A 25,292-nucleotide genomic window follows, 5' to 3' on the forward strand; every position below is an offset into this window, starting at 1 on the left:
AGCTTAGATTATGGGTGGGGGTTGCACAGGGTTAAATCTTTCTAAAGTAGAGTTCCCCTTTAATAAAAGCATATTATGGTATAGAAATCTGTATAACTAATTTCATTACATAAGATACGTCTCTTATTGTTAATGTTAATCTTAATGTTAGAGCTGTATGAGTTCTTGTTAAAGTCTTTTTTGTGAAAGATGAAAACAGCATCCAGTTTTAGGTGAAGCCCTTAAGCCTTTGTTGATGGACCAAAATCTCAGTAAAATATCCCGCTGCTTATAACAAAAGCTTATTTCATCCCTTTATTCCTTTCCTTTTCCACATTACATTTATTTATGAGCCCCCAGCTCCACCAGCCACCGATGCCCTGCCTTCTGAAATATCACAGCCTCCCCTAGGCTTTATTTTATAACCTCTTTTAAATGCATGATATTAAAAGGAATCAGGAGATCTGACATGCATTTAACACATCTTTCCACAACAGCGGCGGTGTCTGGCAAACACATTCACTCACTTGGATAAGAATTCATTGTTTAGTTTCAGTACATCTACATAATGAATTGTAATGACTGTAGAAATAAGAAAAAAAAATGCAAAAATAGGACTACTTAGATCCCCAGTCTTAGGGCTCAAGAATAAGAGTGTATTACAGCAATTGTATAGTGTGTTAAAGGGGTACTTCATTCAAACAGCACTTTTGATATGTTGTTGCCCATAGTAAGGCTAACAATTCCTTCCCTACTTTTTATTATCTATTCAGTCTCCTTCCCCCAGTTCTGAGCTGCTGTTTTCTGCTGAAGACACAAAAAACTGTGTGTTAGCTGTTCACTCTGCTCCCTCCTCCTCCCCCCCTCCTTTCCTAGACAACTGATGTAAACAAGTCCCTGGCAGGCTCTATCTGTAACTTCGTAGCTTCTTTGTAATGCTGGAAGGGTTAATCTGAGGTCAAGTTGAGGTTAATCTGAGGTCAAGATGAACTCACTGAGATTATCCTTCCTGGCATTACAAAAAAGTTACAAAGCTGCAGATAGGGACTTGTTTAACGCTTTCACGACCACGGGTCATTGATGCATCAATGCCCAGATGATTTTTAGGACTTCAGCTTATGGGATCACAATGATTGGCCATCACCATCTCCATTGTCCCCTACCTCCAGATGTAGAGCTGCACACAGTCTGCCGTTATCCCGTCACCTTCTGCCATACTATACACTGTCCCTGTGTGCTGTACGAGTGTGCTGTGGTGAGCTCCCCCTGGTGGCTGGAGGCTGCCATACTGTACATTGTCCCTGCTGTGCTGTACGAATGTGCGGTGGTGAGCTTCCCCTTGTGTCTGGAAGCTGCCTTACTGTACACTGTCTTGCTGTGCGAGTGTGGTGTGGTGAGCTCCCTTTGGTGGCCGGAAGCCGCCATGCCATACGCTCTATCTTTGCTGTGCATGGGACAGGTGAATTCTTCTTCATGGAAAAATAAGACATCCCCTGAAAATAAGACCTAACGCATCTTTGGGAGCAAAAATTAATAGAAGACATGGGCTTATTTTCGGGGGAAACATGATAAGAAACAACATCATCTCCTGCCGCCCTTGGCTAAATTTACTTTTGACAACCATCAAAATGGCAAGAGTCTTGGATTCACCAGGGAATTATTCACAGAAACAGCCAGACAAATAAAAGTATATGTGCACATTACAATGTAATAGTCATAGGGCAGGCGAAGGATAGTTTTCTTCTTTCTTTGTCTTATACTGCTAATGAGAAGAACAAAGATTGAAATGTTGACTATAGTACATGGTCCACATGGGAGTTGGGGTCATAGTGTTAAGAACTACACTATCATGTTAAATGGTTGCTTTTATAGATGCTCATTTTATACTTACACTAAGAATTCTGAAGGGCCTTGGCATTTGGAAATAGGATAGTAGGTTGATCTTAAGGGATGCTAAGTTGTTTTTCTGTGATGAGATATATGAGTAGTGTCGGACTGGCATACCAGGGGCCCATCAGAGGAAATGATCCTGGGGGCCCACCAGAGAAAATGTTCACTGAGCCGTGGCCTGGGATTGCTAGGTGGCAGGGCCAGATTAAAGGGAGGGCACCCGGGACACGTGCCCCATGGCCTCCACCACTTAGGCGCCCCCACCAGCTGGAACCCTAGTAGAACAGTGCTGCTTACCCAGGATATCAGGCCATGTAATAGGCTCCTGTCTCTAGGGTCTGGCATCTTCCTCTGCACTGCAGTCTCTAGTGACCATCACATGCGCAACAGAGGAGGATCCTAAGCAATACAGCCAGGAGCGAGGAGGGGCCTGTGCTAAGTCGCATACAGTAAGCTGCCATCTGTATAGATCGTGGCATAGTTTATTTATTTTGGGGGGAGGGGTGTCGCCCGGGGCCTCCACTAACCTCAATCCGGCCCTGAGTAGTGGGCTTGTTGGTGTTTTACCTAAGTACTTGTCACAGTGGCCAGGAGTGGTGATACCCACGCCCGGACACACTGGCGCTGGGCTTTGTAAAGGTAGCACAATGTGTGGGTACAGGTGTGGCAGACAATAATGAGTCCAGCACTTAACCAGAATATAACTTTTACTTAGAATTTTCAGTGCAACTTTTGAAAGTTAAAAAATGCGCCAAAAATAATCACAAAAATACAATGTTCTTTCTCTTGATGCACGGTATAGAACGCTTAGCTTGAGTGCTTGAAGGTAGATAGTAGGTTACGATCCATATTATGTGGATAACATTATCAAGTGAAGATAGCACCAGTCAGGGGATGGAATATATTAAGCAGCAAGTGGTCAGTCGGTGTGTTGGGAGCAGGAAAAATGGGCAAACATAAGGATCTGACAAGGGCTCCGTTGTCATGGCTGGAGGACTGAGTTAGAACATTTATAAAACGGCAGGTGTTTTGGGGTGTTCCTGGTATACAGTGGTGAATAAAAATGTTCAAGGAAGCACAATCACTGGTGATAGGGCACCCAAAGCTCATTGATGCATGTGGGGACTAAACACTAGCTTCTTTGGTCTGATTCCATAGAGCTACATGGCACTTGAGGCGATGGCCTTATCCTGTGGTCACTTGAGGCAGTCAGTCCCACCCCATGGGCACTTGATGCAGTCGTCCGCACCCCATGGGCATTTGATGTAGTCGCTCCACCCCGTGAGCACTTGAGGCGGTCAGCTCCACCCCATGGGAACTGGCTGATCGTTTCCACATATGAAAACACATGTGTTGCCTGGCTCACAAGCAGAAGTTTGCAAATATGAACATCACCAAAAATCTTTGCGCCAGAAATGTGTCTAAGGCTGGGTTCACACTACATTTTTACAATCCATTTTTGCAAAAAAACGATGGAGAAAACGGATTCATGTGTGTGCATCTGATTTGGTTCGTTTTTCCTTTGAATTCCATTATAAAAAAAAAATGGATCAAAACAGATCCTTTTTTTTAACGGACACTAAAGTAAGGTTGGTTACTTTTTTTGTATGTTAAAAAAACGGATCTGTTTTGATCCGTTTTTTTTATAATGGGATTCAATGGGAAAAAATTATCAAAATGGATGCACACACATACATCCGTTTAAAAAAAAAAAAAAAAAACGGGTTGCAAAAACATAGTGTGAACCTAGCCTTATGCGCCTTTACCAGTCCACCAGCTTTTACTAATAGACCTCTCCCTACACCTAAACTGGAAAAGATCTGGAAAAGATCTATCAATGAATGCTGGTGGGGCAGTCCAAAGCCACCAGGGAACGACCCAATGACATTTGGTATAGGCAGCATGAAAGTGATGACAGGTTCCCTTTAAACAGGACCCCAGTGCACCAGGCTGCCTCATTTGTATATCGAAAAAGTGAAGATTTACTGAAAACGGTGCTGAAGATAAAGAAAATTAGTTTGTTTCCCTTTAAGATTTAGATATATCTCCTCCCAGTATATTGTGTATTTTTAATGGAGTGTTATATAAATTATATTGACTCAGTGATTTCCTTAAACTCTGGTTAAAATTAAATTTGAGCTTTGATTGTTTCCTCTGATAAACCCGGATGGTATATCATGTAGATGCTGCTGTGTCCTTTCCTGCTTTCATTACAATAACTGCTGTAAATTGTTTTCTTAGAAAGTATTAACAATGCTCCTCACCTCTTAGACATCGCCGATGTGCTGCATGGTTTTTACACACTGCTTTCTATTAAACAATGAAGGGTAATAAACAGTGTGATACGCGAGACAATACACCCCAGAAATATAGAGGCGGCATCAATCAGTAATAATTGGGCTGGGAACAAAAACTTCAGTAAACAGTGACTCATCATGCTCCTCATTATATCTGCTTTTAAAATGAATCCCTACAGTAGTAAAGGATGTATTCCTCACTATCCACACAAAGCCAAAGGCTTAAAGGGGTTATCCAGGATTAGAAAAAAACACAGCTGACATTTTGTCAAAACAGCACCACCCCTGTCCTCAGGTTGTGTGCGGTATTACAATTCAGCTCCATTAACTTCAATAGAGCTGAGCTGCAAAGCCCACCCCAAAACTGAGGACAATGGCGCTGAATCTGGAATAAAGTAGCCATGTTTTTCTAATCCTGGTCAACCTCTTTTAATTCGAAATCTATAGCAAACAGATAAATGATATACGAGACATCAGAATTTAAAAAAAAAAAAAAAAAACTTGAGGCCCTTTCACACAAAAATGGATGTTTTTACAGCAAGGAAACCTTTAGGTTCAGGAAACCATCAGTGGTTCCTGGCCATAGAGACAACGATCAGTACCGACCGCGCATCACTACGTGGAATGGCGGTGCGCGGCGGGTGACCGATGATTTAAAAACATATGCAGGCCTTCTCCTGTGCTCCTTCTTCTCCCGCGCACAGCAGCAGCTTCAGTGCAACCTGACAGACCGCTCAGCCAATCACTGGCCAGGACTGCCGCGGCCAGTGATTAGCTGAGCAGTCTGTCAGCTCAGACAGGGCGCTCTGAAGCTGCGCACGGGAGCGCAGGAGAAGACCTGTAGTCTGTATAGGTAATGTATGATGTTTAAACAAGGGCTGCAAGGACATCGGTAATGATGTTCCTGCAGCCCTCGCTAAACGATTATCGGGCCGTGGAATAGGCCTCGTTTACATTGTTGATCGGGCCCCCCATCGGCCTGTGGAATAGGACCTTAACTGTATGAGCTCCTGATGAGGAGCCCGAGCCGCACTCTCCATTGTGTGACCTGTCAGGCACATGTCATTCAATGAATAGCAGCCGCACAAAACTGACATGTCAGTTTTTTGTACGACCCCTAGCAATCCTGGACGGAGTGTATACTATAGGGGAGATTTATCAAACATGGTGTAAAGTGAGACTGGCTCAGTTGCCCCTAGCAACCAATCAGATTCCACTTTTCATACCTCACAGACTCTTTGGAAAATGAAAGGTGGAATCTGATTGGTTGCTAGGGGCAACTGAGCCAGTTTCACTCTAAACCATGTTTGATAAATTTCCCCTATGTGTATACACTCCGGCCGGGATTCCCTGTGAATGCAGTGCATGTAAGTTGTGTATTAATCACGGCAGTTGTTGCACATCGGCAACAACAGCCATGATTAATAAACAACTTACGTTGTGTGAACATGGCCATAGGCTGTATCCATGTTTTCCAGGACTTCCTAGGGCTGCATCCAACTTCTGCAGACAGTAGTTATCAAATTCCGCTCGCTCAAGGTTCGCTCATCTCTAGCGTGTACATACCTTCGGCCATATACAGCTGAAGCCTCTCTCCCTAAGCAAACACCTCGGTCTACAGGAGCTACTAGAATATTTTTAGTCTGACACAAAGGGTAACTATTTAAAGTCTCCTCATGGTTTTCAGGCCAGATTGTTATAAGGTTTTCACGCTGTCATTTTCAGATCGCTCTATTTCGAGGTGTCAGAGCGGCAATCAATAATGAATGATATGGGATTTGGTAGATGACACCTTTGCTTCTGAATACATTGATCATGAAGAATTTAAAGGGAGATTTAGAATAAAACTCCATTTATATAACAACGATTAGGCAGACATTTATTCCAGAAAAATCAAAGCTGGATGTGATAAAAAGATTTTAGGGCTGGCCGATATATCAGCTCTTCTTAATGTGACGGATCAACGCCTATTCAAATATTCATGAATGGAAGCTGGTTCATTCAGGTAGACTGTACATGACCAGACCCTTATGTGAAGGCAGTTTTCTAGAATCTTACAAATTCATCAGGATTTTGTTCGCATTTCGTTTTTTTTATTTCCGGAGATGTAGTAAGACCAATTTAGTAGTAGCTAGGCTGACTTCCAGCGCTTCGAATGGGGTCATCCATGCAGCACAGGGGAGAACAGCAAAGGAAGCACTAGAACGTGCACACAGGCTTCATTCCCCATGGAGAGGGAATACATTCACCGAACACAACCATGTGTCAGTCAAATACTTATTCTCAAGAACTCAGATTTACAGATTTTCTCCACTGCAGCATTCAGATGTATGCATAAATAAGGATCCTGAATGTAACCATTACCCAGTGATGGAAAATTATATCGAAAATAAACACATAATTGTAAAGATATAGATATTAATGGGGGCAGATGTAGCAGAGCTGAATTTGTAAGGGGGTATCTTTTGTGCAACATGGTAACTGTTAGGTTAGATAACTCACCTGACGCCAGATATCCTGGGAGCACATACATTCTAGTATTCTATAGCTGTATGACCTTCCTTCCCTCCTTTTTTTTATGCATCAAAAGTAATCTGATCTATAAGTGTTCACATTACAGTGTACAGGTTTTATTATTAAATTCAGAGTAAGTATAAGGGGAAAGAGGAAAAAAAGTTTGATGAATGGTTCCTTTATAAAATATATTGCAACCTTTTTTTAAAGGGGGATTCCAGAGGAAAAAAAATAGTTTCAGGAAGATATATGGATTTGTAAATTACTTCTGTTTAAAAAAAACAAAAAACTTCTGTTACTTATTAGCTGCTGTATGGCCTGCAGGAAGTGGTGTATTCTCTCCAGTCTGACACAGTGCTCTCTGCTGCCACCTCTGTCTGTGTCAGGAACTGTCCAGAGCAGTAGCAAATCCCCATAGTAAACCTCTTCAGCTCTGGACAGTTCCTGTCATGGACAGAGGGGGCAGCAGAGAGCACTGTGTCAGACTGGAAAGAATACACCACTTCCTGTAGGGCATACAGTAGCTGATAAGTACTGGAACTCACCGCCATGGAATCCCGCCAGTCTGCATGTCATACTGGCAGTCTATTGGAGGACTTGCGCGCCTCTTCTCTCCACACCTCTCTGCTTGGAAGAATTGACATGCCAATTCTTCCGCATGAAGAGAGGAGGCGCCAGCCCTCCCACAGACTGCCAGTATGACACGAAGACTGGCGGGATTTAGTGATGTCACGATACCAGAATTTTGAGTTCAATACCAATACCAGCTTTTTATGTGCACTACAACTCCCATCATACCTTCTCCTGTGCACTACAACTCCCAGCATACCTCCTTGTGCACTACAACTTCCTGCACAAGGAGGTATGCTGGGAGTTGTAGCGCAAAAGAAGGTATGTTAGGAGTTGTAGTGCAAAAGAAGGTATGTTAGGAGTTGTAGTGCAAAAGAAGGTATGTTGGGAGTTGTAGTGCAAAAGAAGGTATGTTGGGAGTTGTGTTGGGAGGCTACTGTGGCAGAACTGCAACTCCCCGCATACCTCCTTGTGAACTACAACTCCCAGCATACCTTTTTTTTCGCTACAACTCCCAGCATACCTCCTTGTGCACAAGAATGTATGCTGGGAGCTGTAGTGCACAAGAATGTATGCTGGGAGTTGTTTTTATATCCAAAGGCTGCTGCTGCACATCTGCAACTCCCATCATACCTTCTTGTGCATTACAACTCGCTATATTCCTTTTTGTGCACTACAGCTCCCATTATACCTTTTTGTGCACTACAACTCCCAGCATACCCCCTTGTGCACTACAACTCCCAGCATACCCCCTTGTGCACAAGGAGGTATGCTGGGAGTTGTAGTGCAAAAGAAGGTATGAAGGGAGTTGTGTTGGGAGGCTACTGTTGTAGAACTGCAACTCCCAGCATACCTTCTTGTGCACTACAACTCCCAGCATATCTCCTTGTGCACAAGCATGTTTACTGACAGTTGCAGTTGTGCAGCAGATATCTGTGTTGCCTTTGTGTTTTTATCTGTATAATTAAACACAGTTATTCAGGCCATGAATAGTGTCAAGGAGGTGGGGCTTAGTTTGCCATACACACAATGTGCTATACTGGCATACAGCACAGTAAGAGTCCTATTACACAGGCCGATAGGGGCCCGATAATAACTGTAAACGAGTGCCGATCTTCTAGATCGGCGCTCGTTTACTGGGCCTATTACACGGCCCGATAATCGTTTAACAAGGGCTGCAGGGACATCGTTACCGATGTCCTTGCAGCCCTTGTTTAAACTGTATGCAAAGAAGAATACATTACCTGTCCATCCTGCAGGGCTCCCCTTGCGGTCTGCCTCTCCCCGGGTCCCGCACGCTCCAGCTTCAGAGCGGCCGCGGTGGTCCCGGCCTGTGTTTGGCTGAGCGGCCTGTCAGCTCAGACAGGCCGCTCTGAAGCTGCAGCGAGCGGGACCTCGGGAGAAGCAGAGCTAAAGGGGAGCCCTGCAGGATGGACAGGTAATGTATTCTTCTTTGCATATCGTCAGCCGATGGCAGCGCACCGCTATTACATGTAGCGGTGCGCGGTCGGTGCCCAACAATTATAGGTCCAAACCTATATCTACGATCAGCCAATGACAACGATCATCGGCTGATCGTTGTGTTTATTACACGGAGCGATAATCGGCCGGATAGGGCTGATTCAGCCGATTATCGCTCCATGTAATAGGGCCCTAAGGCATATCAGTGTTGGTCCCAGGGCACCCTAGGCCCCGCCTCTTTAACTTCTACATCACTATGTGCGGCCAAAATTAATTTGTTAGTATTAGTAACTATCTTTCTGTAGAATACATTGAAACCGTTCTAAAAGACCACTTCTTACCCAGGCCAGATCTGCTGTGCTGGATTTTCAGTTCCATAATATATTATCCATAGTAGATGGAAGACCAAATTTTGATGGTCGCTGCATTTCACTGTATATTATTTATGAAATCCTAAATTAAAGTACATATAGGTATATGGTTATATGTTATATGATTATGTCATCTTTGTTTCATGTGGTGTGATCCAAAGCTGTAGGGCAATACTGGTTTCCGGAACCTTCATTATCACACAATTTTGGAGAGGTTCAATTTAAAGAGTCACTGTCATTCATTTATTTATTTATAATTTATTTATTTTGCAGAAATTAATAGTCCAGGTGATTTTAAGAAACTTTGTAATTGGTTTTTTTAGGCAAATATGCCATTATCTGCATTCAAAAAGCCTTTTCCCAGGTCCCCCCCTCCTCCCTCTCATTCACTGCTCATTATCAGGAAATCTCAACTCTTTTATATCAGTTGAGCCCTGTCTGTTCAATGGAGAGGGGAGGGTGGAGGTGGGAGATTAGTCGCCAACAGAGAGCAGAGAACAAAGGATTACACAGCGGGACCTGTGTGAAAGCCGGTATTCAGAGGTAAACCCAATTACAAAGTTTCTTAAAATCGCCTGTACTATTGATTTATGCAAAAAAAAAATTTAAACGACAGTGAGACTTTAAAATATTCACACTTATATTTATATCCATAGACCAGCCATTCATATCAACCAAATGCAATTATGCAACACCAAAAAAAATTAACCCATTATACTTATAGGATCCTGTCATTTAACTGTAGAATTCATGATCTGAGCGTTGTGGAGCCTGTCCCCCTGTGGTAGCATCTGTATGGGATCAGAAGTGACAGTTCCAGCATTACGCATGAAATATCAGCAACAGCTGTTTGTAAATATATAATTAGTAACACGGCACCAATGGAAATCAGGATAGGAATAAACAACAATGTTCTATTTACAAAACAGTAAAAGTAATTTTCCTTTCATTGAAATTTTTCTTCTGATTTTCTCCTTCAGTAACCTGGACACAGAAGAGCTGTACGGTAAGGTCATTTATGATTATTTTACAAATGTACAATTACGTCATGTTTTATAGGAGTTAAAGGGGTACTCCAGCAATTTTTCTTTCTTTCAAATCAACTGGTTTCAGAAAGTAAATATTGGTGTATAATTTCCAGTGTGACATAGTGCTCTCTTCTGTCTGTTCAGTGTTAGAGATGTGTGAATATGAGTGCTTCGTCCACTTGGGTTCCGACGCGTTTCTCCCCCTATTGCCATTTAGTTGTACTGACAATATTGCCTGGTAAAGCTCCACTCTGGCTGCCTGGAAAAGCTAGATTTAGTCCTGGGAAACTGGATCCAGCTTTTCCAGGCACCTGGAGAGAAGTGTCACAGAGTTCAGAGGCAGCTGGCTGAAGCGCCGACTGCTGAGCTAACGGAGCACATTGCTTTGTTAAAGGGGTTGTCCAGCAAAAATCTTTTTCTTTCAAATCAACTAATATCAGAAAGTTATATAGATTTGTAATTTACTTCTATTAAAAAATCTCAAGTTTTCCCATACTTATTAGGTCCTATATGTCATGCAGGAAATGTTTTATTTTCAGTCTCTGCTCTCTGCTGACATCTCTGGCTGAGACAGGAACTGTCCAGAGTAGGAGAGGTTTTCTATGGCGATTCATATAAAACCGAGACAGAGTTCCTGTCTCGGCCAGAGATGTCAGCAGAGAGCAACGTGTCAGACTGAAAATAAAACATTTCCTGCAGGACAAACAGCAGCTGATAAGTATGGGAAGGCTTGAGATTTGTTAATAGAAGTAAATTACAAATCTATATAACTTTCTGATATCAGTTGATTTGAAAGAAAAAGATTGTTCAGTCGTAGAGATGAGCGAACCAGGTTGGGGTTCGAGTCCATCCGAGCCCGAACTTTTGGCATTTGATTAGCGGTGGCTGCTGAAGTTGGATAAAGCCCTAAGGCTATGTGGAAAACATGGATATAGTCATTGACTGTATCCATGTTTTCCAGACAACCTTAGAGCTTAAGTTCAGCAGCCCCTGCTAATCAAATGCCGAATGTTCGGGCTCGGATGGACTCGAACCCCAACCTGGTTCGCTCATCTCTATTCAGTCGTGTGCACTTGCATCAGCATTATATCACGGTATAGCAGAGAGGAGTAGGTGTTGTACTTTGATTAGCCAGAGGAGCAGGAAAAGAACATCCAGGTGTGTGAGTACTACTGGCAAACAGACCATCTCTGGTCCTGTCCCCTGAAATGTGAACTGTGCACCATGGAAGGGGCTCAATAACACCAGTGGCAGCACTGACATCATAACCTCCTCACTATTCCGTAAGGTTCTGCTCTTTGTCTATGGTCAGAATAGTCTCTCCTACAGGAATATGCTTAAAGAGTCACTGTCGTATTTTTTTTTTTTTTTTGCAGAAATCAATAGTCCAGGCGATTTTAAGAAACTTTGTAATTGGGTTTATTAGCCAAATCTGCCATTATCTGCATGTAAAAAGCCTTTTCCCAGGTCCCCCCCTCCTTCCTCTTTTTCATCCACTCCAAAAAATCTGAAAATTGTGACTTGTTGCATGAGACGTACCCTGTCTGCTCTAGGGAGAGGGGAGGGGGGAGGAGGAAGGAGGGAGTTAGCCGGCAGCAGAAAGCAGATAACAGAGGATTACAGGCAGGGAGCTGGGTGACAGCTGTAATCTGAGCTCAGACAGGTCAGTGGTGACTGTCACAGGAGATATCCCGTGAGGGATTTGTAGATTAACTCTTTGTTGTCCTGTTTTGGTCTTTTCTTTAGCTCTCTCCATAGGAGAACAATGAAGACAGGGGGGAGAGCTTCAAACTGCTTTTTAATGATAAAAATTCATTTTTCGGCTAATAAACCCAATTACAAAGTTTCTTAAAATCGCCTGGACTATTGATTTCTGCAAAAAAAAAATTCACGACAGTGACACTTTAACTGTGCGCAGATTTACATAAATTATAAAACATTACCCAGCTGTTAGGTCACAAATGAAATAGCTTGTCTCCTGTAGCAGTGGGCACGACTGAGGTGTAAAACATGGGTGTTTTACGTTTATTTTTCAGCACTGTTATCGCTATACATATCCACTAGACCAACAGGGACTGGAGAGTATATTTATACACTGAGCCAATAGGGACCGAACAATATACTATACACCAGACCACAATGGGACAAGAGAGTATATTATACACTGAATCCTTATATACTGGATAATATATTATACACCAGACCACAATGGGACAAGAGAGTATATTATACACTGAATCCTTATATACTGGATAATATATTATACTCCAGACCACAAGGGACGGGAGAGTATATTATACACTGAATCCTTAGATACTGAATAGTATATTATACACTGGACCACCAGGGACTGGACAATAATACACAGGACCACAAATGATTAAAGCAGAAAACGTGGTAACGTATTATGTCTTCCCAGTATTTAGCCTCCTAGGGCACTCAGCTCTTTAGTACTCACTGATTATAATAGGATAAGCTCTGGAGTGAAATCTATAATATCTTTAACCCCTTAACGACATTGAGCGTAAATTTACGCCCCCGCGCCCTAGTACTTCGCTCAAATGGACGTAAATTTACTCCCGATGTTTCCCCGATCGCTGTGTGTTCACACACAGTGATTGGGGAAGATGGCCTGCTATAATGTATCTGCTCGTCGGCACGGGGGGTGATTAACCCCCCCCCGTGCCGACGATCGCTGCTATCGGCTGATCAATACAGATCAGCCGATAGCAGCTGAATACAGCTTTCCTAATCATCGGTCATCAATCGCCATTAGTGTGCTCCGGGAAGATGGCGCCGGTGCCACCCCCACGATCGCTGTGATAGGCCGGCCAGTACCGGCCGGCCCATCACGGCGATTATACTGTAAAAAAACAGTGATGCGGGGTTCTGCACCCCTCAGCTAGGTAGCTGAGGGGTGCAGAACAGGTGTGTGTGGTGTAGGTGCACCATACTCACCTGTGCCCGGCGTCCGGAGTGGCGATCGGCGGTCCGCGCGTCCTCTTCTCGACTTCCGGGTTCGGTCGGGTCCAGCGTCGGAAATCAAATCTTCGGAAATACTCGGGTCTTCGGGTTCGGCTGGCCTCGGCAATCTCCGGCAGCTTCGCTCTACTGCCCCCTAGCGGCTGATCAGTGAATATTATTCACTGATCAGTTGCTTTGGGTTAAAAATATATATATATATTTTTCTTTACCAATTTTTTTTTTTCTTTTTTATGCGCCCTTACGCCGCTGAGTGCTGATCAGCATCGCATGTAAGTGCGCTGCTGATCAGCAACTCCTCCTTTTTGGCGTAGGGGCGTTTTTTCCCCCTATATCCTACCGCCACTGTCTGCTGATAAGTGATAAGTGCGGCATTTATCAGCAGCTCCTTTCTTGGAGTAGGGATATTTTTTCTTACTGTAAAAAAAAAAACGTAAAAAACACTACACTACACAAAATAAATTTTTACACTACACCACTACACATTTACATACCCCATATACCTATACCTATATAAAATTAGCCCCCAGGGTGTTTTCGGCGGCAGACGCATACGCTATTATTGCCTCCGACACCGAAACAGCCAGTGAGGATGAATGGGGGGATCCTTCTTTCCTCCATTCATCCTCATCCTCATCATCCAGTGACGTGTCTGGGGGTAGCGTAGCGTACGCTGCCCCCCAGGCACGTCTTTTCCGCCAGTACCGTCTCAATAAGAGATGACGGTATGGCGTGAAATTCTACAAACTCTGCGAGAGTACCTCAGGGTACACTTACAGATTTAGGGTACGTGCACACTGCGGAATGGCAAAGGATAACCCTTTGTGCATTCCGCAGCTGGCACCTGCCGGCGGACTGATGCGGGCGCGTGTCTCCACCTGTGTCATAGACTCCATTCAATGCAAGGGCGGATTCCGTCGTCCGTCCAAAGAATGAACACGTTCATTCTTTGGACAGAGGGCGGAATGCGCCCGTGCATATAATGGAGTGTGACACGTACGGAGTCGCGCGCCTGCATCAGTCCGCTGGCGGGTGCCAGCTGCGGAATGCACAAAGGGTTATTCTTCGCCATTCCGCAGTGTGCACGTACCCTTACAGTGTATGAAGGAAGGGACAGCCGAATCCAGCCCCAGATGCCCCCCCCCCCCCTATCCTCGGAGTTAGTGGGGAGATCATTTGGGAACTGATCTTCCTACTGTGGGATAAAGGTTACCACCTGTACGGGGATAACTTTTATACCAGCACCCCCCTCTTCCGGTCCCTCCCTGCCCGAGCTACTGTAGCTTGCAGCACAATCCAAAAATATCAGAAGCAGTAATAGAGCCCTAATATTTAGCAGCCATGGAGCGGACCTAGCGCTTCTGGATATGAAGGACCCCGGATCGCACCAGGGCAACATTTTCCAGGTGACGTCCCCCACACTGGAAAACAGGAGACCCCAGAAGAAGTGCAGAGTGTGGGGTAGCAGGGGGATCAGGAAGGACACCATTTTCCAGTGTGACACCTGTCCTGATCCCCCCGGCCTCTGCATACAGGATCGCTTCAAGACGCATCACACGTCATCGGAGTTCTACATTGTCTAAATTCTGTCCCTTATTCTTATTTCAGGGGTCACGTTGATCCGGGGATTATTCTGATCGCCAATATGGAGTCGGGAAGGAATTTTTCCCCTGTGATGAGGCTATTGTCGTCTGCCTCACGAGGGTTTTTTTTGCCTTCCTCTGGATCAACACAGATTGAGTTTGATAGACACCTGTCATTTTCAACCTTATAAACTAATAATTGCCCTAATACCCCCAAATAAATTAGAATTGTCCCTTTTCCCCAGCTAAGTAGGTATGGCCGCCATTCCCATTAGAGACTTGCCATGATGCAATTACAAAGCCTCTGTGTGGCCAGGACAGTGGGAACCCCCCACAAGTGACCCCATTCTGGAAACTACACCCCATAAGGAATCTAACAAGGGGGCAGCGGGGATATGGCCCCCTGGTGACGGGCATATTTGTGCCATGAAAATGAAAAAAAATATATATTTTTTATTTTCACGGCACATGTTCTACATATGTGCCCGTCACCAGTGGGGTCCATATGCTCACTGTACCCCCTTGTTGGATTCCTTATGGGGTGTAATTTGCATAATGGGGTCACTTGTGGGGGGGTTTCTACTGTCCTGGCAGCACAGGAGCTTTGTAATTGCGACATGGCCTCCATCCTCCATTCCAGCCTCTAAATGGCGCTCTGTCCCTTTGGTGGCTTGCCCTGTGCCCATATGGCACATTATGCCCACATGTGGGGTATTTTCGTACTCAGGGGAAATTACCCTACACGTTTTGTGTTCATTTTCTTTTTTAACCCCTTGTGGAAATGGAAAAAAATCAACATTTATTGTAAAAAATGTTTAATTTTTACACTAAATCATTGATCTTGTCTTAATTTTTTCATTTTTACAAGGGGTTAAAAGATAAAAAAAAAAACACAATGTGTAGAGTACGAAAATACCCCACATGTGGACATAAAGCGCTATGCGGGTGCAGGCTAAGCCTCCAAAGGGAAAGAACGCCATTTGGTTTTTGGAGGCTGAATTTGGCTGGAATGGATTTTGAGGGCCATGTTGCGTTTAAAAGGCCTCTGTGTTGCCAAGACAGTTGAACCCCCCCCCCCCCACAAGTGACCCCATTATGGAAAATAAACCCCTCAGGGAATGTAACAAGGGGTGTAGTGAGCATATGGACCCCACTGGTGACGGGCACAAATGTGGAACAATGTGGCGTGAATGAAATATTACATTTTTTATATTATAATGTTGGTTTAGCCTTAAATCTTTCATTTTCACAAGGGGTTAAATGAGAAAAAAAAACACACAAAATGTGTAGAGCAATTTCCCCCGAGTCCGTAAATACCCCACATGTGGACATAAAGCGCCATGTGGGTGCAGGGCAAGCCCCCGAAGGTGGGGAGCGCCATTTGGATTTTGGAGGCTGGATTTGGCCAGAATGGATAATGAACGCCATGTCGCATTTACAGAGCCCGCGTGCTGCCAAAACACTGGAAACCCCCACAAGTGACCCCATTATGGAAACTACACCCCTCAAGGAATCTAACAAGGGATGCAGTGAGGATATAGACCCCTTGATGATGGGCACATTTGTACCGTGAAAGTGAAAAAATGAAAATTTTTCCTTTCACGTCACATTGTTCCACATTTGTGCCCATCACCAGTGGGGTCCATATGCTCACTGAACACCTTGTTAGATTCCTTGAGGGGTTTAGTTTTCAGAATGGGGTCACTTGTGGGGGGTTTCCAGTGTTTTGGCAGCACGAGGGCTCTGTAAATGCGACATGGCCCTTGAAATCCATTCCAGTGAAATCCAGCTTCCAAAAGCCAATTGGCGCTCCTTCCCTTTGGAGGCTCGTCCTGCGCCCGCTTGGCACTTTATGTCCACATGTGGGGTATTTCTGTACCCGGGAGAAACTGCGCTACATGTTTGGTGTTTTTTTTTTCTTTTATCCCCTTGTAAAAATGAAAAATTGAAGGCTAGAACAACATTTTAGTGTAAAAAATTTAATTTTTCCTTTTTTACACCACATTGTTCTGAAAATCTGTGAAGCACCTGTGGGGCCCAAATGCTCACCGCACCCCTTGTTACATTCCTTGAGGGGTGCAGTTTCCAGAATGAGGTCACTTGTGGGGAGTTTCCAGTGTTTTGGCACCCCAGAGCCTCTGCCAACCTAAAGTGGTACAGTCAGAAATGACCAAGTATAACAGAGGCGTTGAAATTCATTAGGCGCTCCTTTATATCTGAGGCTTGTGGTTGCGTCAAATAGCGCAATAGGGCCACATATGGGGTATTTCTATAAACTGCAGAAACGGGGCAATCAATATTGGGGTGCATTTCTCTGGTAATAGGTTTATAATTATGAAAAATATTGGATTACAATAAAATCTCTGCACAGAAAATTAAGATTTTCAAATTTCTTACACACTTAGCTTTTATTTCTGTGACTCTCCTAAAGGGTTAATAAACTTTATGGATGTGCTTTTGCAGAGTTTTGGGGGTGCAGTTTCTGAAATGGGGTGCTTTGTAGGGCTTTCTAACATACAGTCCCCTCAAATATACTTAAATTCAATGCTGGGTTCACACTATGTATATTTGAGGCTGTATTTGGTCCTCATGTCAGGTCCTCATAGCAACCAAAACCAGGAGTGGATTGAAAACACAGAAAGTCTCTGTCCACATAATGTTGTAATTGAGTGGATGGCCGCCATATAACAGTAAATAACTTCCATTATTTCAATACAACAGCCGTTGTTTTAAAATAACAGCAAATATTTGCCATTAAATGACGGCCATCCACTCAATTACAACATTATGTGAACATAGCCTTTCTGTGTTTTCAATCCACTCCTGGTTTTGGTTGCTATACAGCCTCAAAAATACAGCCTCAAATATACGTAGTGTGAACCCAGTAAACCTGAACAGGTCCCTAAAAATATCTGATTTTGAAATTTTAGTGAAAATTTGCTGCTAATGTTTTAAGCTTTCCATTGTCTAAAAAAAATGATAGTTTAATAAATGCCGCCAACATAAAGTAGACATGTTGCTAATGCTATTTAATATATAATTTATGTGGCATAACCATTTTCTGTATAAGCAGAAAAGTTTCAAAGTTGGAAAAATGCATTTTTTCAAAATTTTTCACGTTATTTTGTTTTTTTTTCATAAAGATTCGTTATGAGTATCGACTCCATTTTACCAGAAATGTAAAGTACAATATTTCACAAGAAAACAATCTCAGAATCAGCCGGATAGGTAAAAGCATCCCGAAGTTATTAATGAATAAAGTGACGCAGGTCATATTCATAAAATTTGTCTCTGTCCTTAAGGGGTTAATAACATATTGCAACTACAGCAAACTGCCTTAATGACCGATTACAAATAATAACAATGCAATACATCTACCTAAAGCACAGACCCTCTAAGAACTGTTACCGGGCTCCTTACTGTCAGTGCATGATGTATGGTAAGAACGCTGAAGAAAACAGCAAAATAAGGACTTTTTTGGAATGAAAATCTGGGACATGTGCAGCATGATTTGCCTTGTGCACCAGTCTCTGACCTCCGGGGGATTGGTACAGGTCCCTGGTGGCCAGTAGTTTGTTACTGTCAGACTGTGGTGTCACAGTATGTATTACACAGTCTGATGTAATACAATTCCAGTGCTGCTTACCCAGCTATTGCTGCCAGCCTTCTCTCTTCTCTATAGTACATGTGACCATAATATATATATATATATATATATATATATATATATATATATATATATATACACATAATACTATACTGCATATAATACTGTCCCTTACCAAGAATGCTCAGTCCAGCATCGAACATGCTGATAGCTCTCTATAGCGCACAGGGAGCTTCTCTTTATCCTCATTGTAATTTTCAGGAACTTTGTGGTTTATTAAATATGTAAATAGGACAGTTTGGGGGGCAGGACTACATCCACATTGCACTGATCCTCTCCTTCTAATATATATTAATCTGGTGCTCTGCAGTGATGAGTGCCGGAGTGACATAACTACAGAGTGGCGCTCCAATATTCATTACAGTACAGGCCTGATTGATGCGCTGAGGCTGGTAGTCCCGCCCCCAGTGCACTAAACTGCCTAATTTACATATGTAAGAAAGTGCAAAGTTCCCAAAAACTTCCCTCATCCTCAGCGCTATGTGCGCTATAGGAACATGTCAACAGGTTAGATGCTATTTTAAAGGGGTATTCTGCTCAAACTTTTGATATGTTGCTGCCTATGTGAGACTAACAAATAATTTCATACTTATTATCTATCTTCTGTCTCCTTCCATCAGTTTTAAGCTTCTGCTTTCTGCTGAAGACACAAAAATCTGTGTGAGCTTTTTTCTCTGTCTCCCCCTCCTCCCCCCTCCCTTCCTAGATGTCTAATGTAAACAAGTCCCTGGCAGGCTTTTTCTGCAACTTTGTAGCTTCTTTTTAATGCTGGGAGGGTTAATCTGAGTCCATCATCAAGTTGCTGATGAACTTACTCTGATTAAAGGGGCTATTCAGCGCTACAAAAAGATGGCCACTTTTCCCCCTTTCTTGTCTACAGATTGGGTTGGGTTTCAAACTCAGTTACATTAAGTAAATGGAGCTTAATTGCAAACCATACCTGAACTGGAGACAAGAAAGGGGGGAAAGTGGCCATGTTTTTTTAGCGCTGGATAACCCCTTTAATCTTCTTGGCATTACATATTTGCTAAAAAGTTGCAGATAGGGACTTGTTTACATCAGCCATCTCAGAAGGGAGAAGGAGGGGGAGATGTAAAGAAAAGCTCACAAACAGATTTTTGTGTCTTCAGCAGAAAGCAGCAGCTCAGAACTGGGGGAAGGAGACTAAATAGACAATAACAAGTATGGAAGGAATTGTTGGTCTCACCATGGGCAGCAACATATGAAAAGTTATGTTTGAGCGCAATACCCCTTTAAGTTTCCCTTTAACAGCTTCTTCATTGTAATATTTTGTCTCATTATCACAAGTAAAATTCTATTAGGAAAAGAAGAGGAGATATCTTGGTATCTGGGCACTGGCTCCATTCTCTGTAAATGAGTGTAATGAAGCATTGCTGAGAGCCGCTCGTGCTTATCATTGCCCTGTTCACATCACGCAGGCTTTACCATTTACTCCCGCTGCCCCCTTCTGCTTCCAAACATCCAGTGTAATGAAGCTTTGTATATTTGCTGGCTTTTATATTCAGCCCCTAATGTTTTATTGGAAGGATGTTAGACCTGAGTTGTTGTACCCTGCAGCACTTGTAATTGTAAGCCATTGTGGTGGAGGATTTCTAGCTGCAGGGTGTATATGTGCCTGCTATAATCATAACTTATTGGGAAAGACTAGCTGGCATTGTACAGTGTAGACAGCGCTTGTGCTTTATGGATTACAGGGAATATCACAAGTTAGGGCCCTATTCCACCGGACGATTATCGTTCGCATAATGGTTAACGATTAACAATCTCAAATAACCGCTATTGTGAAAGACCTGAAAATGTTCACTCGTTTCCATGGAACGATAATCGTTACTTATGATTGTATTTGCGATTGTTTTTTCTTCGCTATTTCTTCGCTATTGCGTTCGTATCTACTGCTAACGACCGAACGACATCTTATTTAATGCGAACGATTTGCCAAAGAGCAACAATAAAAATAAGTCCAGGTCTTATAAAACAATCAACGATTTCTCGTTCGGTCGTAAATCGTTAACTGCATTTCAACCGAACGATTATCGTTTAGATTCGAACGATTTAACGATAATCTGAACAATAATGGTCCGTTGGAATAGGGCCCTTAGAAAGATCACACTCGGCCACGTCAGTTTATGGGGGTCGTAGGTGTCACAGGTACAATGGGACAGTCCCAGATGTCAGGTGCAGGCCTGTTATGTTGTGGTAGGACTCTGGCACTGGACACTGTGGAGAATATCTATCTTTGCCTCCATGCATGTAAGATTTGTCCCTATGTCGGTAGTATTTGGCAGTAGGTGACGAATCGTTGTATACCACCGTATTGTCTGTTTTGACCCATAATAAGGACCAAGGGGGAGATTTATCAAACATGGTGTAAAGTAAACCTGGCTCAGTTGCCCCTAGCAACCAATCAGATTCCACCTTTCATTTTCCAAAGAGTCTGTGAGGAGTGAAAGGTGGAATCTGATTGGTTGCTAGGGGCAACTGGGCCAGTTTCACTTTACACCATGTTTGATAAATCTCCCCCAAAGTATCTAAAGGTCTTCGTAAAACAAAGAAACAAGAAATGCATTTATTTATGTGTCCTAGTTCTTAAATACATTATTCAGTGTTAGAGAAACATGGTCACTTTCTTCCAGATACAGCACCAGGCCATGTTCACATAGCATATAGGACTGGCCGTTCCGTGACCCGGCCGGGTCACGGAGCGTCCGGTCTCTGAAAAGATCATTCCAGCCCGTATTGCTGATGATCTTTCCATCCGCAGTGTTCTGATGCGGGCGCATCAGAACTCCTCACAGCACAAAATGAAGCTTGCGACCGGAGCCGCTTACTTCATTGTGTGAACTGACAGAGCTCTCTGCAGCCGCAATTTACTGAATTGCGGACGCAGAAAACTGACATGCCAGTTGTTTGTGGCGCCATATGGGATCCCAGCCGGAGCGTATATATGTGTATACACTCCAGCCGGGATCCTATAGAAGAGCATGTGGCCTACCCAGGTGTACAAAGTACGGCCGTTGTTGCAGATTGTACATAGCCCCGCTCTTATCTCCAGTTCAGGTGTTTGCAATTAAGCTTCATTCACTTCAATGCAAAAGAGTTGAAACCTGCACCCAAACTGGAGACAAGAGTGGTGCTGTCTATGGAAGAAAGTGGCCATGTTTTCCTAATGCTGGATAATCCTTTTAAAGTGAGCCTGTCAGCCTCTTGTTACAGAATAAAGTAAAGGCAGGGTACAATATGGTTCTTACCCTGAATAAGGAGATATAACTCATATTTCAATCTGTTGTTCCAGTGCCGAGATATCAGCTTTAGGCTATGTTCAACCATCTAATTTATGTGGGGGCCCCCCAATCAATATGTATAGAAATACAGAAAATAAAATGAAAAATACAATTATGGATCATATGATTTCACATCCAATGGTTCTTGGTGTCTGAAATAGGAAAATTAATTATAACTAGAGATGGGCGAATTTAAAGTAATAATGAAGCGACCCACTTTGTTATCTCTGCAATCTGCTCATCAGCCTACTGCATTTTAAAAGGGTACTCCATCTAAATTCTTTTTCTTTTAAATCAACTAATTTCAGATAGTTATATAAATTAGCAATTTTAAAAACCTTCCCATACTTATCAGCTGCTATATGCCCTGCAGGAAGTTAAGTATTCTTTACAGTCTAACACAGTGCTCTCTGCTGCCACCTCTGTCCGAGACAGGAACTGTCTAGAGCAGGAGAAGTTTTCTATGGGGCTTTGCATAGGAAATTATTTTGTTATGGATACCAGATTAAATGAATTTTCTTACCTTTTCGCACCCGCACTGCTCAAGACCACACCACCATTATACCAGATGAGGAGGCCTCTGTGAACTCCATCCACTCTAAATGCAGAGGGGTTCACTCCACATACAAGCCACTGGTAGTTATGGAATCAAGCTGCTTGTAATCATGCTGTGGGATGTTGGACATTTATGATATATCACATGTACATATGGAAACTCCCTTTAAAGTGTCACTGTAGTTTTTTGTTTTTTTGTTTGCAGAAATCATTAGTACAGACGATTTTAAGAAACTTTGTGATTGGGTTTATTAGGCAAATATTCCATTATCTGCATTCAAAAAGTCCCCCTTCCCCTCTCCTCTCTCTCATCCACTGCTCATTATCAGGAAATCTCGATTTGTTTACATCAGTCGTGCCCTGTGTAATCTATGGAGAGGGGAGGGGGGAGGAAGGAGATTAGTCGCCAGCAGAGAGCACAGAACAAAGGATTACACAGCAGGACCTGTGTGAAAGCCAGTATTCAGAGGTCAGAGAGGTCAGTGCTGACTTCAGAGGAGATAGCCCCGGAGATGTAGCTGTAAACTAACTCTTTGTTGTCCTGTTTTGGTGCCTCATCTCCCTCCACCCCTCCCATCTCCATAGAAAACCATGAAGACAGGGGGGCACTTCAAACTGCTTTTTCATTATAAAAAAAAAAAAAATGCATTTTCAGCTAATAAACCTAATTACAAAGTTTCTTAAAATCGCCTGTACTATTGATTTCTGCAAAAAAAAAAAAAAAAAAAAAAATTAAACGACAGTGACACCTTAATTATTCTTAATTCAAGATTGGTCCACAGTACACAGACACAAATCTGATGTAATAGATTACTTCCTATCTCATGGGGGAAGATAAACTCGCTGTATGACATTCATCATGCGGATATGAATGAAGAAATCACACCGAGGGGGTGAAACCATTCCAGGCTATTCCTAAAACAAGTAAACTACATGAATGTTAATGAGATCAGTAAATTCTCCAGAACGTTGATGGTTATTCTTAGTTCTATTGTGTAAGTGCCTAATTGCTCTTCGGATCATTTGAAAGGAAGTAGAACTTTACAATGTACTTTAAAGTTTTCCAGTAGCTTTCCAGACTTGGCAGCCTAAATCAGATGTGATATACAGCTTAAGCTATTTGGCAGGCAGCAGCTAATCCTCAAGTACTAAAGAGCTATTTTTGCCACTTTTGTTGAACGGTAGCAATTATTAATGATGCAAGTAATACAAAAGCAATGATTTAAAGGGGGAGTCTGACAATTCTTAGGCCGGTCTAAGCTGAAAGTTCACAGGAGCAGTTGTGCCATATTTTTATTCTAAGGTGATAGCTTCTTAAAGTGTACCTTACACCAAAAAAACTTTTGACATGTCCCAGAGATATGTTAAAACTGATCAGTAGAATGAGGAAAACATACGCTACCAGGGGCGGATCATAATGTGGGCGGTTCAGGGCCGAGGCTCCAAAATCTAAATTACCCACGTTTAATTTTTTTACTGGCCCACTGAAAGATTGGCCCCCAAGTGATGTGAACCCCATGATGATGTTAAATGATGGGGGGGAATAAAAATCACACACTCCACACCCCATTGCGCTTTGTCCTCTTCTGTCTTCCGGCACAGACATTGTGTGTCAGAGGCGCTGCCTGTGCCGGAAGTCCCACCTGTCAGCGCTTCACAATTTTTTTTTCTTCATCATTTATGGTCTTCATCAGGGGCCAACTACTATAGGGGGACCTACACAGGGGGCCATCTACTATAGGGGGACCTAAACGGGGCCATCTACTATAGGGGGACCTACACAGGGGGCCATCTACTATAGGGGGACCTACACAGAGGGCCATCTACTATAGGGGGACCTACATAGAAAGCCATCTACTATAGGGAGACCTACACAGGGGGCCATCTACTATAGGGGGACCTACACAGGGGGCCATCTACTATAGGGGGACCTACACAGGGGGCCATCTACTATAGGGGGACTTACACAGGGGGCCATCTACTATAGGGGGACCTACACATGGGGCCATCTACTATAGGGGGGACCTACACAGAGGGCCATTTACTATAGAGGGGACCTACACAGGGGGCCATCTACTATAGGAGGACCTACACATAGGGCCATCTACTGTAGGGGGACCTACACAGGGTGCCAACTACTATACAGGGACCTACACAGGGGGCCATCTACTTTAGGGGGGTCCTAGACAGGGGCCATCTACTATAGAGGGGACCTACACTGGGGGCCATCTACTATAGGGGGACCTACACAGGGTGCTATCTACTATAGGGGGACCTACACGGGGGGCTATCTACTATAGGGGGACCTACACGGGGGCCATCTACTATAGAGGGACCTACACAGGGGCCCTCTACTATAGAGGGATTACTTAGGGTGCCATCTACTTTAGGGGGACCATATGAGGTGGGGGGGGGGGAAACTACTATATAGGGGATACACAGAGGGCACCATCTACTATGTAGGAGGACTACACAGGGGGATTTTAGTCAAAGAAAAAAAGACTTTCAATGCCTCTCTGTGTTTTTCCCTTATCTCTCTCTGCATTTCAGGAACAATCCTGGGCTGGACTGTGTCCCCTTTCACCAAACAAATCTTGTGCATGCACCATTACTAGTGAGGCTCTGCAGTAGGGCTGGGCGATATGGCCTAAAATTTATATCACGATATAATTTGATGCATGCACGATATAACGATATCTAAAAAATTTTTTGTGTGTATACTCACCCCCCCCCTTGCCAGTGATCAGCCCTCCCCTATGCCTTCAGCCCCCTTTGTGCCAGTTATCACCCCCCTTGCCAGTCATCAGCCTTCCCCTGTGCCATCAGCCCCACCCTGTGCCAGTGATCAGCCCTCCCCTGTGCCATCAGCCCCCCTTGCGCCAGTCATCAGCCCCCCTTGCCAGTCATCAGCCCCCCTTGCCAGTCATCAGCCTTCCCCTGTGCCATCAGCCCACTCTGTGCCAGTCATCAGCCCTCCCTTGTGCCAGTTATCACCCGCCTTGCCAGTCATCAGCCCCCCGTTGCCAGTCATCAGCCCCCCCCCCCCAGTGCCAGTCATCTCCCCTCTCAGTTTTCCAGCCATTTCATGTGCCA

General features: G+C 43.6%; 1 protein-coding gene across 1 annotated transcript in view; it reads left to right on the top strand.

The window, feature by feature from the left end:
* NECAB1 (N-terminal EF-hand calcium binding protein 1) overlaps positions 1-25,292 on the top strand; it is a 117,324-nt gene that overhangs the window by 29,002 nt on the left and 63,030 nt on the right. The window contains exon 4 of the mRNA XM_069959890.1: positions 10,063-10,088. Coding sequence (XP_069815991.1) covers positions 10,063-10,088 — 26 coding nt within the window. The remainder of the gene's footprint in view (positions 1-10,062; positions 10,089-25,292) is intronic.

Source organism: Dendropsophus ebraccatus, chromosome 2, assembly GCF_027789765.1.
Source record: "Dendropsophus ebraccatus isolate aDenEbr1 chromosome 2, aDenEbr1.pat, whole genome shotgun sequence".
Classification (NCBI taxonomy): domain Eukaryota; kingdom Metazoa; phylum Chordata; class Amphibia; order Anura; family Hylidae; genus Dendropsophus; species Dendropsophus ebraccatus.